Source organism: Dasypus novemcinctus, chromosome 1 (genome assembly GCF_030445035.2).
Source record: "Dasypus novemcinctus isolate mDasNov1 chromosome 1, mDasNov1.1.hap2, whole genome shotgun sequence".
In the NCBI taxonomy this organism is placed as follows: domain Eukaryota; kingdom Metazoa; phylum Chordata; class Mammalia; order Cingulata; family Dasypodidae; genus Dasypus; species Dasypus novemcinctus.
The window spans coordinates 166629054-166646774 of NC_080673.1; the positions used below are offsets into that span (position 1 = coordinate 166629054).

At 38.2% G+C, this 17721-nt stretch overlaps 1 protein-coding gene across 1 annotated transcript in view; it reads right to left on the bottom strand.

Annotated features, from left to right (window-relative positions):
* Positions 1–17721, bottom strand: part of UBE2K (ubiquitin conjugating enzyme E2 K) — a 69597-nt gene that overhangs the window by 26686 nt on the left and 25190 nt on the right. The window contains exon 2 of the mRNA XM_004475464.5: positions 286–379. Within this exon, the coding sequence (XP_004475521.1) occupies positions 286–379 (94 nt within the window). The remainder of the gene's footprint in view (positions 1–285; positions 380–17721) is intronic.

A 17721-nucleotide genomic window follows, 5' to 3' on the forward strand; every position in this document is an offset into this window, starting at 1 on the left:
CTACAAAGTTTATATTGTTAAATTCCAACCTAGATACTCCAATCTATATAGCCTATTACTTGGTTCTGTTAAAGTTATTTTGGGGAAAGGAAAAACTAGCTAAAATTCATTAAGAAAAATCAGTCTAGATATATATCTAAATTTATTATTTAAAAATTGCTGTATATCCTAAGCCAAATTAAATTAGCTTCCATGTAGTTTACAGATGCTTAAGAATATTCTGATTTAAATATTTCAGACAAGTTCTAATAAGCACAATATTTTGATACGTGAAAAAGTACTTGCCTTCATATGGTGTGTCTGGAGGTCCTGCTATTTCTCCTCTTAATTCTGTAAAATTCTCATCTACAAGATCTACTTTAATTTGATTTTTGCTCGTCTTAAAAATAAACAGAAAATAAATGTTAGTTAAGTCAGCAAGAAAAAAAGCCTAATTTAAAGTATTACCTATAAAAATTTTTGAAGCCCCCTTTCAAAAACTGATTGTCTGCTCTAGTAAAAATAAAAGTCTGTGCTTCTTGAAAACTTAAGAAATTTCAAAAATATTTAAGACAAGGAAACTAACAAATTTTAACTTCACTGTTTTTAATGAAAGAACACCATTCTGAACAATAGTACAATGGCTTGTTGGTTGCATATTAGGTCATAAATCTATTCATCTGTAGATGAATGCTGCTAAACTATATCTCAAACCTACATGGGTTCTATTAAAAGCTATTTAAGGGGGCGCAGATGTGGCTCAAGCAGTTGAGCAGCCACCTCCCACATGGGAGGTCCTGGGTTGGGATCCCAGTGCCTCTCAAAGAACACAAACAAACAACGAGCAAAATCAACAAGCAAGACAACAAGCAGGGGTAGGTGTGGCTCAAGCAGTTGAGCGCCCGCCTCCATCATGGGAGGTCCTGGGTTCAGTTCCTGGTGCCTCCTAAAGAAAAAAGAGACAACGAGCAAAAAACAACAAGCAGAAAACGAGAAAAAATAATAATAATAATGACCAGACAACGAGCACAAACAATGACCAAAAACAGACAAAGGAGCCATGGAAGGAAAGGAGCTGCTATTCAAGCCATTAACTCTCACTTGAACTAAGTAGAACAATCCTAGATGTCCAGAGTAACCAACTGAAACACTACCCCATCCACTACAACAGTGAGCTCTCTAGACAGATAATTAATTCTGCCATGAAAATTCTCAATGCCTACATGACTCACTAGAATCTTCTACTGCATTCTTAAGTTTTTCTGCTTAGTTTACTTCAATGATCACTGCATTTTTTTCAAAACTTTTTTCTATTAAATCTATCCACATTTATTATTTTGCACTTTACACTTCTCAAAGTACTTTCACATCTATAATATCACATGAGTCCCCAAAAATCATGTGACTCAGTTCACTTTCAGTCATCAAAGGCCTTAAAAATGATTGAGAAAACCCTCCTAAAGGATGCACATTACCATTCACAAGTACTTGCCCGCTAATGGGATCTGCCCTTACATTTAAAAACTTACACCTTGTGGATCTACATTCCTAACATAGTAAATCTTCCACTTCTCTTAATTTTTTGAACCCAAATCCCTAATAAAGAAGTGATCTTTTTACTTTTAGATGTTAGGATTCCATATTTTTACCTAATTGATACAACATTTCTACACTTATTTTTAATCTTGCTTACTGAATAGAATAGTATAAGAAATATTGTTTCAAGGTTCTTGGCTCCCTCACCATTCTCCTCCCCCTTCCTACTACAAAGGGTTCCATTTTTACTATTTTTCTATACTATAACATTTTAGTACAGAATGTTTAACTTTAAAACTCCAAATGTTAAAGATTATGTAAATCCTAATTTTAACCTACCTTATAATAAGAACACAGAATTTTTTAAAAAAACAAAAAACTTTCTTTCTTGCATTTTAAAACAGTCTATTTAGTCCTGGTTTCTATTTAAAAACTTTTCAAACGTTTCAGATTACTATGCAAGAATGTCATAGTTTTCTGAAAATATTTTACCCAAAAATGTACTTTATTATACAAAGAAATTTTCTTATACAAAGAAAATTTCTCTCCGTGGCATAAAAAATAATGATCACCACCACTGGTATTTGCAGTGGAAAATGAAAAGTACATTTTCAGCAATGGTAAAATACTTTGTCCAGTATGTGCAAGAATAAATAATGTTTTAAAAAAAATCAGAGGCATCAGACTTTCATTATCAATTTAAGAGGCCACAAGAGTTAACTATAGGGAAGCAGATGGGGCTCAGGTAACTGAACTCCCACCTACCACACGGGAGATCTGGGCTAGGTTCCCAGTGCCTCCTGGAGAAAATGAACAAGACAGTGAGCTGCCACAATAGGTTGGGATGGCAAGCTAACACAGTGAGATGACGCAACCAAGAGACACAGCAAGGAAACACAATGAGAGACGCAACAAAGCAGGGAGGGAAGGTGGCTCAGGTGATTAGGCATCTCCTTCCCACATTGGAGGTCCTGGGTTCAGGTCCCGGTGCCTCCCAAAGGGAGAAGACCAGCACACAACAAAAGATACAATAAACGCAAACAATGAGGGGGTGAGGAGAAATAAAAAAAAAAATCTTAAAGAAAAAAAAAGTTAACTACAGGCTTCCATTTCTCCCCTAAGATTTCTAAGTTAAAAACAGACTAATTAAACATTTTAAATCATCTGTGCTGTTACGTTCTCTATAGTTCCCCACTGCCCCCATAAAAGAAAGAACCTGATGAGACTTAAATTTTGGAGGAGGGGAAGAGAAGGTTAACAGAGATTTTTAGAAGAGTTGCTTTTTAGGCAGGTCCCAACTGTCAGGTTTGTAAAATGCAGATAACTAAAGATTAAAGGAAAATGGAAAGCTTAAAACAAAGATGTTTCATAGCTCAATAATTTTTCCATCAAGCAAAAATTAAAATTATCCTTTGAATATTTCCACAGTTTAATTCAACATCCACTTATTTCATAATCCAAATAATGAAACTTAAATCCCTAACTCAAAACTTAGGAATTACTCGGAAGACCATTGAAAATAGCAAAAGATGACAGCATTAGAAGAGGAATGCCTTTGGAATCAGACAGACGTGTTAAATCCTAGTTAAGACACTTAATATCTAACTCAATTTTCTTGCTGTAAAATGAAAACATTTATCTCAGAATTAAAGAAAGTCTCCAGATAGAAGTAAATAGCATATTTATTTCTCTCCTAACCAATATTAATCATAGAACCTTTGATTTCAAGGCCCTAATTTATAAAATTTATTTTGTAGTTGTTTCCATTCTAAGAATGGAAACATAATTTCTAACCATAAGTAACAAAATGTGTTATTCACTTTAATGACTGCAACAACCATGGATTGCTGATATTTTTGGCTGAAACCATGGAAAACTGTGTTATCACTGTGCAGCTACATCATTATGAAGATAGCTACAAAAGTCGTTTTATATACTTCATTCTCCCAACTAAGCTAGATACACAGTGGATCCTTCTGGTAGTCTTCCTTTTACTGATGTTCCTTCCCTTGGGGATACTACACATTTCTAATGCTTAAAATGAAAAGAGATACATAGAAGTTACAGCTCTTAACACAAAATTCTAAAACTATTTAAAAATATAAAGTATGCAAAGTAGCACATAATTTTAAAAGAATGAGTTTCATTTTTTTTTAAGATTAATTTCTCTCCCCTTCCCCCCCAGCCCCCCACCCCACTTGTCTGTTCTCTGTGTCTATTTGCTGCATCATCTTCTTTGTCCGCTTCTGTTGTTGTCAGCAGCACAGGAATCTGTGTTTCTTTTTGTTGCATCATCATGTTGTGTCAGCTCTCCCTGTGGGTGGTGCCATTCTTAGGTAGGCTGCACCATTCTTTCACGCTGGGCGGCTCTCCTTATAGGGTGCACTCCTTGCGCGTGGGGCTCCCCTACACAGGGGACACACTGTGTGGCACGGCACTCCTTGCGCGCATCAGCACTGCGCATGGGCCAGCTCCACACGGGTCAAGGAGGCCCGGGGTGTGAACCGCGCACCTCCCATGTGGTAGACGGACGCCCTAACCACTGGGCCAAGTCCACTTCCCACAATGAGTTTTAAATCATTTAAATAAATGATTATTGCTAATAAGCAACAGTACAGAATTTAAAGCAGTTCTACTAGATTTCCAAAGTTATCTCTCAGTGAGTTAATAGCATAACAACTTTCAAATATGGGAAGCAGACTTGGCGCAGTGGTTAGGGTGTCTGTCTACCACATGGGTGGTCCACGGTTCAAACCCAGGCCTCCTTGACCCGTGTGGAGCTGGCCCATGCGCAGTGCTGATGCACACAAGGAGTGCCGTGCCGCGCAGTGTGTTCCCTGCATAAGGGAGCCCCACGCACAAGGAGTGCACCCCATAAGGAGAGCCGTCCAGTGCAAAAGAAGGAGCAGCCCGCCCAAGAATGGCACACGGAGAGCTGGAGACTGTCACAAGATGATGCAACAAAAAAAAACACAGATTCCTGAGACGCTGACAACAACAGAAGCGGACTAAGAAGAACACACAGCAAACAGACACACAGAACAGACAACTGGGGCGGGGGAAGGGGAGAGAAATAAATCTTAAAAAGTAAATAAATAAATAAAATAGCTTTCAAATATTTACTGGTTTTTACTGAAGGGTTAAGTGATGAACAAAACTAAGTCTCTGCCCACATAGACAGTTTATATTCTACTGGGAAAACTAAAAATGGAAATATTTAAATCATATATGCACTACGTACAGGGTATACTGCCATTTAATCTGTTTAAAACTTACTAGGTAAGTGACCCTTAGCAAATTAATTAATACCTCTGTGTCTTAGTTTCATGCTCTGCCAACTGGGGATTATAATAGTGCCTACCTCATAGGGTTCATGAGTGGATTTATGTTAATACATTACATAGAACAATGCCTGCCACATACATAGAACAATGCCTGCCACACAGTAAATGCTGATGGTATAATAACCATTTAACATTATAATATTAATATACTGACTTTTGATAATGAGGCTGTAGCAGAAATTCCCACCCCCCAAAAAAAACTGTATTTTTTTTTTAAAGGATAACTTTTCATATCAGTCTCACTTCTATTTATTCTGGAAATTTTTCTTTCTAAAACAAATTTCAAATGAGACAAATGTAATTCTTAATTACTCTCAAGTTAAAGGTAACTATCATATTCTATAAAGAATTATGAATTTGTTTCCTAGTCAAATCACTAACATCAAAATTTAGTGCTCTGGTCATCATTATCATGGAGATTTTAAATTCAGCTGTTCCTAATTTTTTGGAAACGAGGCTTAAAGTCTTAATTGCTACCACTATTGTCTCATAATTTAAAATAAAGGTCCTGTCTTTCCTCTACTTTTTTATTCTAAAGTCCAAGAACCAAGAAAGATTTCTACCCTCTAAGCAATTAAAACAATTTTGAAACTTGAGACATACCTGGAAACTAAGGGACCAGGAGGATAATGGAAAACTGGGGCCCATGGGAACCTATTTATAGTTCACAGTAAGACCAAGTTCTAGACCATCATTGTCCAATAGAAATATAAGATGAGCCACAAATGTACTTTAAGTTTTTCTAGTAACCACATTACATGAAGAAAAGTGAACAGAGCCTGAGGAATCTGTGGCAATCATCAAACATGCCAATATACACATTGTTAGAGTCCCAAAAAGAGACCCTGGGTGGTACCTAATAAGGGAAGAGAGAAGGATCAAAAGGATATTATTGGCTTTGTTGGTTATACTCTTTTGTGGACCCCAGAAAATTATATTCTTAAATTGAACCTACTGTGAACCTTTGATCAGATTGCTACAGTAGGGCATGACCCAGGGTGGGTCCTTCATAAAGGGAAGAACAAAAAGCTGCAGACACAGGAAAACAGTCACAGAGACAGAGAAAAACCCACTAAGCAGAGAGAATACAATGAGAGCAAGAAGCTGAAAACAACACAGCCTGGAGGAGAAGGCAGAGATCGGCAGGTCTTTTAACCTAATAAATCGCCATCATAAAATGCCAACCCATTTCTGGTATATTGCATCAACAGCCTTCAGCAAATTAGAACATTAAGACATGAAAAAATTGAAATATAGACAGTAAGCTTTATATCAAGGTTATATTTCTTGGGCTGGACTACTGTACTTAAGGTGGGCATATAAGTGAATATTCTTGCTCTTAGGAAATATACTTGTCAGAATTAAGGGTTCAATGAGGAACCTGATGTATACAACCTACACTCAAGTATTCAGAAAACTAAATGACAGACTGATAGAGATGATGGACAGATAGAATGATACTGCAAATGTGGCAAAATGTTAAAATTGGTGGATCTGGATATTTAGGGGAGATAAGGGTATGTTGCAGTTCTTTGTATGGGGTTTCTATTATTTTTGTAACAGTCCTGTAAAATTGCAAATATTGGGGGAAAAAAAGGTTAAAATTGAAAGAGAGAAAGCCTGTGAAGGTAAAATCTAGAGAATTTGGTTACCACATACTAAAAGGGTAAGAAGAAGGAGACATGGGGAAGTCTCATAGTTTGGATTTTCCATTCAGTGGATATGGTACAATAAAACTAAGATAAGGCAACAATGGGATAAGACACCAGCTTTTGCAGTAAAGTAAAAATCGAAAATTCAGTTTTGGACACGTTGAGTACGAGGCATCTGTGAAAATCCAAAGGGTCAGTCAACTGAAAATCCAAGTCCAGTGTTTAGGAGTGATCAGGACTAACAATATATGGCGAGAAAGGTAGGAAAATCCAGGATAGTCTGATACCACTGGCACCACAGGAAAGAAAATGTTTCTAAGAGGGAGTGGTTAATGCTGCTAAGAGATTAATTATACTTTTAATAGACAGCTAAATACATAACAGTTTCTAGACACTATTCTAACCAACTTATATATAACAACTCATTTAATCCATATAACAATCTTATGTTTGCCAATATGGAAACTGAGGCACAAAGAGGTTAAGAGATTTACACAAGTTCACACAGCTAATAATCAATGGAGCCAGGTTTCAACAGAAGCAAAGACACATTCTATATCATCCATTATGAGATACCCTATGTGTGCCAATAAGAAAAAACAGTGCCATATAATATTTTCTTATCATTTAGAATTTTTACTTTACACTTACTTAGAGCTGTCAGACTTTACATATATCGTTCTTCAGCATGTGTAAGAGGAAAATTATCAAAATAGATAAGGTATTTCTAAAACTTCATCACATTCAAACTTCTATGCTCCTACATCACTTTGCCAACTCAATCTTTGCTGTCCATTCTCAGGGTCATTAAGTATGTTGATGATACATTTCCACTAAAAGAGTACTTGTGCTATCAAAAGAAAAAAAAAAAAAAAGAAAACCCTAAACGTTCCCAGCCATTAAGAAGAATGAGGTAAAAGGGTATTTTAAAAGGAAAACATAAGGAAGCGGACTTGGCCTAGTGGTTAGGTCGTCCGTCTACCACATGGGAGGTCCACGGTTCAAACCCCGGGCTTCCTTTACCCGTATGCAGCTGGCCCATGCGCAGTGCTGATGCACTCAAGGAGTGCTGTGCCACGCAGGGGTGGTCCCCCGCATAGGGGAGCCCCACACACAAGGAGTGCGCCCTGTAAGGAGAGCCGCCCAGCGCGAAAGAAAGTGCAGCCTGTCCAGGAATAGTGCCGCACACACGGAGAGCTGACACAACAAAAAGAAACACAGATTCCCGTGCCACTGACAACAGAAGGGGACAAAGAAGACGACGCAACAAACAGACACAGAGAATAGACAACCGGGGCAGGCGGGAAGGAGAGAGAAATAAATAAATAAATCTTTAAAAAATAAAAAAAATAAATAGGAAAATATAAAAATTTTTGAAAATCTAAGAAACCTGAGCAAGTACTGGGTTAGACGATATTAAGAAACTATTGTTAATGCTGCTGGTCTAATAATGGAACTGAAATTAGGTTTTATAAAAATGTCCTTATATGTTAGAAATGCTTAAGTATTTACAGTGCAGGCACAAGATGTCTGGGAGCAGCTTTACAATAAGCCAGTAGGTTTGTTTCAAAATAATCCATAAGGAAGAGGAAATCTAACAAAACTTGGCCACATGTTGATGTAACTGTAGAAGGTACATACAGGAGTTTATTATCCTAGTCCCTGTATTTTAGTGAAAATCTGAAAATTTTAACAAAAGTTGCTTTTTTTAAAAGGTAATGCCACACACTGATTGGAAACAAATTATTAAGTGGGAAAAAGCAAAAAGCAATGTTTATTATGTGCCTTATTTGTGTTTATAAAAAGAACAAAAATATATATGTACAAGGGAGCTTATGGTGCTTTATGAAAGTTACTTTAGGGTGGTGGACTTGGCCCAGTGGTTAGGGCGTCCGTCTACTACATGGGAGGTCCGTGGTTCAAACCCCGGGCCTCCTTGACCCGTGTGGAGCTGGCCCATGCACAGTGCTGATGCGCGCAAGGAGTGCCGTGCCACGCAGGGGTGTCCCCCACATAGGGGAGCCCCACGCGCAAGGAGTGCGCCTGATAAGGAGAGCCGCCCAGTGTGAAAGAAAGTTCAGCCTGCCCAGGAATGGCGCCGCACACATGGAGAGCTGAAGCAACAAAAAGAAACACAGATTCCCGTACAGCTGACAACAACAGAAGCGGATGAAGAAGACGCAGCAAACAGACACAGAGAACAGCCAACTGGGATGGGGGGCGGGGGGAGAAGGGGAGATAAATAAATAAATAAATCTTAAAAAAAAAAAAAGAAAATTACTTTAAATATATAAACAACTAAAGGCCAAAGGACTGAGCAACAAAGAGGTTATTACTGACTTTGGCAAGACCTACTCAGAGAGAAAAGTGAAAGCATAAGGTGGAACTGGATAAGCCATTTAAAGGTGAGGGAATGGAGACCATGAAGAATGAACACTTTCAAAAACTTCTGGCTATGCAGGGGGAGAAAGAAATATGGCAGTAGTGCAGTAGTGCAGTAGTGCAAGGAAAAAAGAGGGTAAAGGACAGTTCTTTCCAAGATGGCCTTGAGTAAGGTTAACGCTAATGGAAAAGCTGTGGTAGAAAGGGGGAGGTTAAAAATAAAGGATAGTAGATAATACAATGAACAACATGGAAATGGGAAGCAGATGTGACTCAAGTGATAAGGTCTCTGCCTACGATATGGGAAGACCCGGATCTGATCCCCCCAGGGGCCTCCTGGTGCAAAAGAAGAGAGAGCACGCCTCTGCGGCAAGCTAGTACCCACGTCATGAGCCGAGTGCCCACGCAGTGAGTGAAGTGCCCACATGGGTGCCCCAAGGTGAGCCAAGTGTCTGCGCAATGAGTCATGCAGCAAGATGATGACACAACAAAAGAAAGAAAGGGAAAGTCAAGGTGAAGTGCAGCCGAGACCAGGAACTGAGGTGGCATAATTGACAGGGAACCTCTCTCCACACCAGAGGTCCCTAGGATTGACTCCCGGTGAATTCTAGGGGAGAAAGACGAGAAGACAAAAAGGAAAAGATACAGAAGATCACACAGTGAATGGACATAGACAGCAAAAACAGCAGGGCAGGGGCAAGGGGGGAGTGGGAGGGGGAGAGGGAGGGGGAGAGGGAGGGGAGGTAAAAAAGAAAAGATGGAATGGAGTAGAATGGATGAAAATCAGAATGAGAAAATGAATGACTGGCCTTAGATAAGAGGAGGGAACACCTCAACTGTTATCAGAAAGGAAGGAGAAAAACATATGCAGGTGAATGTAACTGTGTAGGTTTCTTGCTTTTCTACACTCAATGAACCCCTAATTTTTTTCCATTCTACTAGTATGGGCTATATAAATCCTAAGAAACCAAGTCTTACTTCTGAACCCTGTCATCATCATCCTGATTCACACAGTCTTTGGAGGGCCACTTATTGGAGAAAGATTACCAACTTAACAACAGTGCCTATATTTCATTCAGAGGTCAGCACACTGTAAGAATGCAATGCTTTTAAGGACTGGTTTAAATAAACTCTAATTTGTAAAGGAAATTGGGAAGCAGACTTGGCCCAGTGGTTAGGGCATCTGTCAACCACATGAGCGGTCCGCAGTTCAAACCCCGGGCCTCCTTGACCCGTGTGGAGCTGGCCCATGCACAGTGCTGATGCACGCAAGGAGTGCTGTGCCACGTAGGGGTGTCCCCCGTGTAGGGGAGCCCCACGCGCAAGGAGTGCATCAGTGAGGAGAGAGAGCCGCCCAGCGCGAAAGAAAGTGCAGCCTGCCCAGGAATGGCGCCGCACACACAGAGACCTGACACAAGATGATGCAACAAAAAGAAATGCAGATTCCTGTGCTGCTGACAACAACAGAAGCGGACAAAAGAACACTAGCAAATAGACACAGGGAACAGAAAACTGGGGAGGGGGGTGGGGGAGAAATCAATAAATAAATCTTAAAAAAAAGGAAAAAAAAAAAGAAATAGATACCCAAGATAGGTATGTGACTGTGTTAAGATTCTCTAATGATCACAATTACACTGGTACGTACAGTTAACAATGACACTTATAGCCACATTTTCATTTTTTGTTTGTTTTTTTGAAGACACAGACCACAAAAAAAGTTACATTAAAAAATATAAGAGGTTCCCATATACCCTACCTCCCACACCCCCACTCTTGCCACATCAACAACAACTTTCATCATTGTGGCACATTCACTGTAGTTGGTGAATACATTCTGGAGCACTGCTGCACTGCATAGAACCTGTGTGTCTCTGTAGCTCTCAGGAGCACCAGTACCTGGGGTTACATCTACCTTGGCTGTCTCTGGGATCCTCCTGAGGCATGCGCAAGCGCAACCCCTCTGATGACCTCCTGACTCTTTTTTGAAGATTCTTAGCCATATAAACTCATTTGTCTTTACCTTTTATTCAAGGTCTTTTTCTAGTTAAATCACCACTTAGTGACTGGTAGTAATCCCTCTGCACCAGGGAGGCTCATCCCCAGGGGTCATGTCCTATGCTGGGGGGAAGGCAATGCATTTACACGTTGAGTTTGGCTTAGAGAGTGGCCACATCTGAGCAACACTGAGGGTCTCAGGAGGTAACTCTTAGGCACCCTGCAGCTCTAGGCCTAGTTGAAATTTCAGGCACACAGGTTCATAAGCATAGTCATCAATATCAAGTGCTTATCACTGGACCATTCCTCTTCACTGATCTTTGCCCTGACACTTGGGGGATTATTGCTGTTCCACTGGGGAATGTGACAGAGCTCCCCTGGCTAGAACTCAGCACTCCCTCAGTTATATCCACATTTACACACTCCTTCACTTCATCTTGCATGAGCAATTATATTCCCTTTTTCATTTTTTGGTGAAAGTCCCACTTCCAGCAACATAACTTCAATAAAATACCTCCTATTAACAAGTACATATATACAACCCAGACAAATTTCCTCTTTAGAATTTAAGGTGTTGTTTTTTTTTTGGGGGGGGGGGGGAGTAACCACTACTACATTAGTTCATTTCTCCAAAGCAAATCACACTCTACACTGTGTGATGACTTTCTGCCTACCACCTTCTACCAAGATAGTGAAGGTCCTACCACTTCCAACATGGCCACAATTCCAATCTACAAAAATTTTGAGGGATTTGGAAACATCCAGAAAAACAAGGAAGAATGTAATCACCCAGAATCTAAGAATTAGGCTAATCCCCATCCTGAAAAAAAATGCCCAGCAAAACAAAACAAAACAACAAAAAAAAAACCCACTTCAAATAAAAAGAGCAAATTTTAACTACCTAACATTATACACAAACCACATAAATACAGGGTTCAATTTAGAGATACTACTTCAGTTCAACAGAAAATACACAGAACACAAGAAAATATATCTACAAAGGAAGCAGCATCCCCATGTAAATAGTATGAATCACCTATAACATGCTTCTTAAAAAATAATAAAAACTGTTATGGGGAAACGGACTCGGCCCAGTGGTTAGGGCATCTGTCTACCACATAGGAAGTCCGTGGTTCAAACCCCGGGCCTCCTTGACCCGTGTGGAGCTGGCCCATGTGCAGTGCTGATGCGCGCAAGGGGTGCCATGCCACGCAGGGGTGTCCCCCCGCATAGGGGAGCCCCACGCGCAAGGAGTGCCCCCATAAGGAGAGCCGCCCAGGGCAAAACAAAGTGCAGCCTGCCCAGGAATGGCGCCACCCACACTTCCCATGCCGCTGACGACAACAGAAGCGGACAAAGAAACAAGACGCAGCAAATAGACACAGAGAACAGACAACCGGGGTGGGGAGGATTAAACAAATAAATCTTTAAAAAAAAATGTTAGGAAACTACCTTTGATATTGAAAGATAGGGCTAAAAAGGTATTATTAAGGATGCTTTGAAAGAGACTAGAAAGAAAAACTAACAAAGCAGATAATCAGTAATGATGATGTTCTTATACAATAAGTGAAAATTACATATAGAGATGATAATGTGCAAAAGAAACTGATGAAGGAAGCAGACTTGGCTCAATGGATAGAGCATCTGCTTACCATATGGGAGGTCCACGGTTCAAACCCAGGGCCTCCTTGACCCGCGTGGAGTTGGCCCATGCGCAGTGCTGATGCGCGCAAGGAGTGCTGTGCCTCGTGGGGGTGTCCCCCGCATAGGGGAGCCCCACACACAAGAAGTGCACCCCATTAGAAGAGCCGCCCAGCACAAAAGAAAGTTCAGCCTGGCCAGGAATGGCGCTGCACACACAGAGAGCTGATGCAGCAAAATGATGCAACAAAAAGAGACACAGATTCCCGGTGCTGCTGACAAGAATAGAAGAACACACAGCGAATGGACACAGAGAACAGACAACTGGGGCAGGGGAAGGGAAGAGGAGAGAAATAAATTTTTAAAAATAAATCTTTAAAAAAAAAGAAAGGAACTGATGAACCTTAGAAATAAAGAAACCATACAAAATAAAGGTGCAAATAACAGAGATCAGAGAGATTTGAGATATGGGAAAATTAACAACATGAAAATCATTTAAGGGGTATTTTTTTAATGATCAAGTTTTGTTTATTTTAGAAGCATAAACAGTGCAACTGGGAAAAATGTGTAACATGGACATCTGAGGGTATATAAAGTTTAATCAAGAAAGCCCACAAATATAAAAGGGAACAACATCACTATAAAAAATAAATAAAACCAAAATAAACAAAAACAAACAATAGAACAAATGACTCAATAAAATAAAACAAAATAAAAAGTCACTGGCTCAACTCATTTGAATAGAGAAAGAGCAAACTAAAGGCAACAAAAAGGAAATATAACTAAAAAAAGGAAATAGTAATCCTGTATTTGCTACATATTAATAGATTAAAAATTTGAAATGTATATTCAATAAAATATGCAAACACTTAAACTGACAAAAATTAAGAGAATGAACAGAACAACAACATAGAAAAGGGAAAACTGAAAAAACATGCTTTTTAGTTCTAAAGATATATCCAAGGAAGAGGTTGCTGATGTGGGAGGAGTGGGGTGAGTGGGTATATGGGAACCTCATATTTTTTAATGTAACATTTAAAAGAAAATGAAGAAAAAAATAAAAATAAAAATAAAGATATATCCAATTTACAAAGAACAATTCCATATTGTTTCAAAACAATGAAAGAAATAGAATTATTCCAAACACATTTCATAAAACAAATATAGCTTTGATCAACCAAACTTAAAAAGCACAGGTTTGAACAAATTCACTCTAGTCCCCAAAAAGATACAAAATTCCGAACAAAACCTTGGTAAACAAACTCCAGTAAATTTAAAACCACTATGACCAAGAGGGGTTTATTCCACAAATTCAAGGCTGATATAATTCCATGAAAAAAAAAAATCAAAACTGAAACAGTTACTAAAAAGGTATTTGATAATGCTTTAATATTCTAAAAAGTATGACCTTAACTTGACAAGGAATATATACTTAAAACAGAGACAAAATTATACATTCCTTAAAAAAAGGTAATAGGCAAGAATATTTGCTATCACTGTTACCCCTTACATTACAGTAATCCTTCTACCTAAACATAAATTTTGCTTTTGTGAAATCCAACATTTGCATAAATATTATTGTACCAATGAGAATTTCAGACAACAGACAGATCTCAAATTACTCTCTAAACTGTGAAACTACTTGTAATAGTATAGGTTCCAAAAAATCCAATCAGGCACTGGTTAAATAAATTATGGTTTAGTCATTCAAGAGACTATCATATACCTAGCCAATAAAAAAATTTAAAAAGTGGTTCTACATGCGTAATCTACAATATGCTACAAAGATAAATGGTCAAGTAAAAAACAGAATAGTGAAACTTTATGCTTGTATATGCAGAGAATATCTCTGGAAGAATACATAAACCACTGTGGGAAAAACAAGGAAAAAAGAGAGGTTAGGGTGGGAGGTGTGGGTAATGGGGCATATGGGAATCCCTTATACTTTTTTTTTTTAATCTTTTTTTTTTTAAGATTTATTTTTTACTTCTCTCCCCTTCCCTCACCCCCAGTTGTCTGCTCTCTGTGTCCATTCACTGTGTGTTCTTCTGTGACTGCTTCTTTCCTTATCAGCCGCACTGGGAATCTGTGTTTCTTTTTTTATTGCATCATCTTGTTGTGTCAGCTCTCTGTGTGTGCGGCGCCATTCTTGGGCAGGCTGCACTTTTTTTTGCGCTGGGCAGCTCTCCTTACGGGGTGCACTCCTTGTGCGTGGGGCTCCCCTATGCGGGGGATACCCCTGCGTGGCACGGCACTCCTTGTGCGCATCAGCACTGCGCGTGGGCCAGCTCCACACGGGTCAAGGAGGCCCAGGGTTTGAACCTTGGATCTCCCATGTGGTAGGCAGACACCCTATCCATTGGGTCAAGTCCACTTCCCTTATACTTTTTTTAATGTAACATTTTATGTAATCTATATAGCTTTTTAAAAAATTTTTTAAATATTTTTAAAATCTAGATACAAATTCTCTTTAATATTAATGTTGTTTCCTTAAATTACATATTTGAAAATATTTTCTCTATGCAAGCTATGCAAGTTGATTGTTTTAAGTTCCATGTAATTATTAAACTTTTTTAAAGTAATTCTTTTTATTTTAAAAAAGTTTTAGATTACATAAATGTTACATAAAAAATATAAGGAATTCCCATAAGTAATACATTCTTCTGTGTTTTTTCACTTGTTTACAAGTTTTAGTAAAGTAAATTTATGTAGGTAAAATAAAATGTCAAATAATTACAAACAAGTGTTCAGTAATTACCCAAATAAATGAATTTTTAAATCTTTAAGAGAGAGAGATTAGGGAGTGATTAAGTAGACAACTTAATTTTCTCTGTATGCTCTCCCTTCCTGTTCTCCAAATTTTGTTAACTCATGCACTACCTATCCCAAAAATAAATTACACACTAAACGCCTATAAATTTTTAAAACAGGAAAAATGTTTCTTTCCTGCCTGTTACCCACAATAAAGCAAAGATTTTACTAAAATTGTGGAGGGAGAAAAGTCAGAAAAAATTTCTGAAACTACAGATAGGAAAGAAAATTGATTATTTATAGTACCCACCCATCATTGAGACAGACAAGAGTTAACGATTTTTTTAAAGTGCTATTTATTTTGCCTTAACAGAAATTTAGAATGAGAACAGCCTGAGTTTTCTCTCCAAGTTACTTTTCTTTGTAAGAGAATAAGGGCTATAAACCTTGAATAAATAACAATTTATGCATCACAGTGCTAGTCAGAGAAAAAAGAGAAAAGGAAAAAAATTATTTGTCACCTTCGGAGGTGACTATCATAGGTAATTTTCATCCCAGTTGATTATGGAAAGCAGTTCCTCACAAAAGAATTTCAGCTAAAATATATAAGGTTAACAATAACAAAACCATCTTTCTGCAACTACCAACGAAATAAGTGATTCAGGGAAGGATCATCAATGGATGCTAAACTATCCACACAGAAGTCTACTGAGAAATAAGGTATTTGCAGAGCACCAGAGTATTTCCCCATAATTTACTTGTTAATTGCAAAGGGGGAAAAAAAAAGACATACTTTCACAAACAGATCTGATAGTTATCACCTTATCCAAGTGATCAAATTCAGCATTACTAACAATGAGTCAAAATGATATTATATATTTAATATGGTTCAATATGAAGTACACAACATCATGCTTAGTGTCTTTTTCCCAAAAAGTGTTTAATCTAAATCTAATCAAACCTCTCTTTACACCTGAACTCCCAGTTTACAGGAAATATGAATTAAAGCTTTGCCTTGAGGAAATAGTCAAATCTCCAGGGTTTTCAAAGTATCAGTGAAATGGGGAGAAAAAGGAGAAGTGTGTGAGGAAACTATCATAAATTTTAAAAGACACACCCAAATGGAATATGCAAACCTTCAAGGGATCCTGGTTAAAACCTGTTAAAAGCAGCAAGGGAGAAAGAAATTGAGAGGTGAAGAATTTTGTTTATTATTACTGAAATAATTAAATGTTCTAATAATGATTGATGTGACAGATGCACAACTATGTAATTATACCAAATACCACTGATTGTACACTTCAGATGAATTGTATACTTTATTATTAATAATATGTATCAGTAAAATTGATTTGTTAAAATTGTTAAAAGCTATTTTTAGTTAACTGGTAAAATATGAATATGGACTTGAATATTAGATGTAAGCAAGGAATTAAAAATTTTCTTAGGCAGGATATTTTAACATGTGGTCATGTTAAAAAACATTATTTTTAGGAGATGCATACTGATATTTTGGGTAGTGAATTACCCTTGTAACAGCAACCCTCAAGTGGTTCAGCAAAATATGACAAAATGCTAACAACTGCTGAATCTAGGGAGTGAGGATATGAGCAAGACTGTTCTACTTCTCCATTTGAAAATTTTCATAATAAAAAATGAGATAAACAGAAAAATTGGGACAGTTGGTTTTTATTTGTAATTTATTTTAAAAGGCTGTATTAATAGTGAGACTATTAAGAAATGGGTAGCCCCATATGCTGTCAGCATTAAGGTAATGTACAACCAGCTTTTTTTTTTTAAGATTTATTTTTAATTTATTTCTCTCCCCTTCCCCTTCCCCACCCCCCAGATGTCTGCTCTCTGTGTCCATTTGCTGTGTTCTTCTGTGGGAATCTGTGTCTCTTTTTGTTGCGTCATCTTGCTGCGTCAGCTCTCCATGTGTGTGCAATGCCATTCCTGGGCAGGCTGCAGTTTTTTTTCACACTGGGCCACTCTCCTTACGGTGCGCACTCCTTGCGCGTGGGACTCCCCTATGTAGGGGACACCCCTGTGCAGCAGGGCACTCCTGTGCGCATCAGCACTGTGCAGGGGCCGGCTCACCACATGGGTCAGGAGGCCCTGGGTTTGAACCTTGGACCTCCCATGTGGTAGGTGGACGCCCTATTCATTGGGCCAAATCCGCTTCCCTACAACCAGCTTTCTAGAAAGTGCTTTGGCCATGAGACTATGAGAAGTGTATCTTAAGAAAATAAATTCAGATAACAATGATCATGTAAAATATACCACACACACACCATTATATATAGTGTGTATATAGTTTATAGTATATAATAATATGTATTATATTGTATATAATATAGAAGGAAAGATGGAAACAAATGTTCAACAAATGAATGGTTAAATAAGTCAGGTAGCACAGTCGTTAGTATACGTACTAAGAT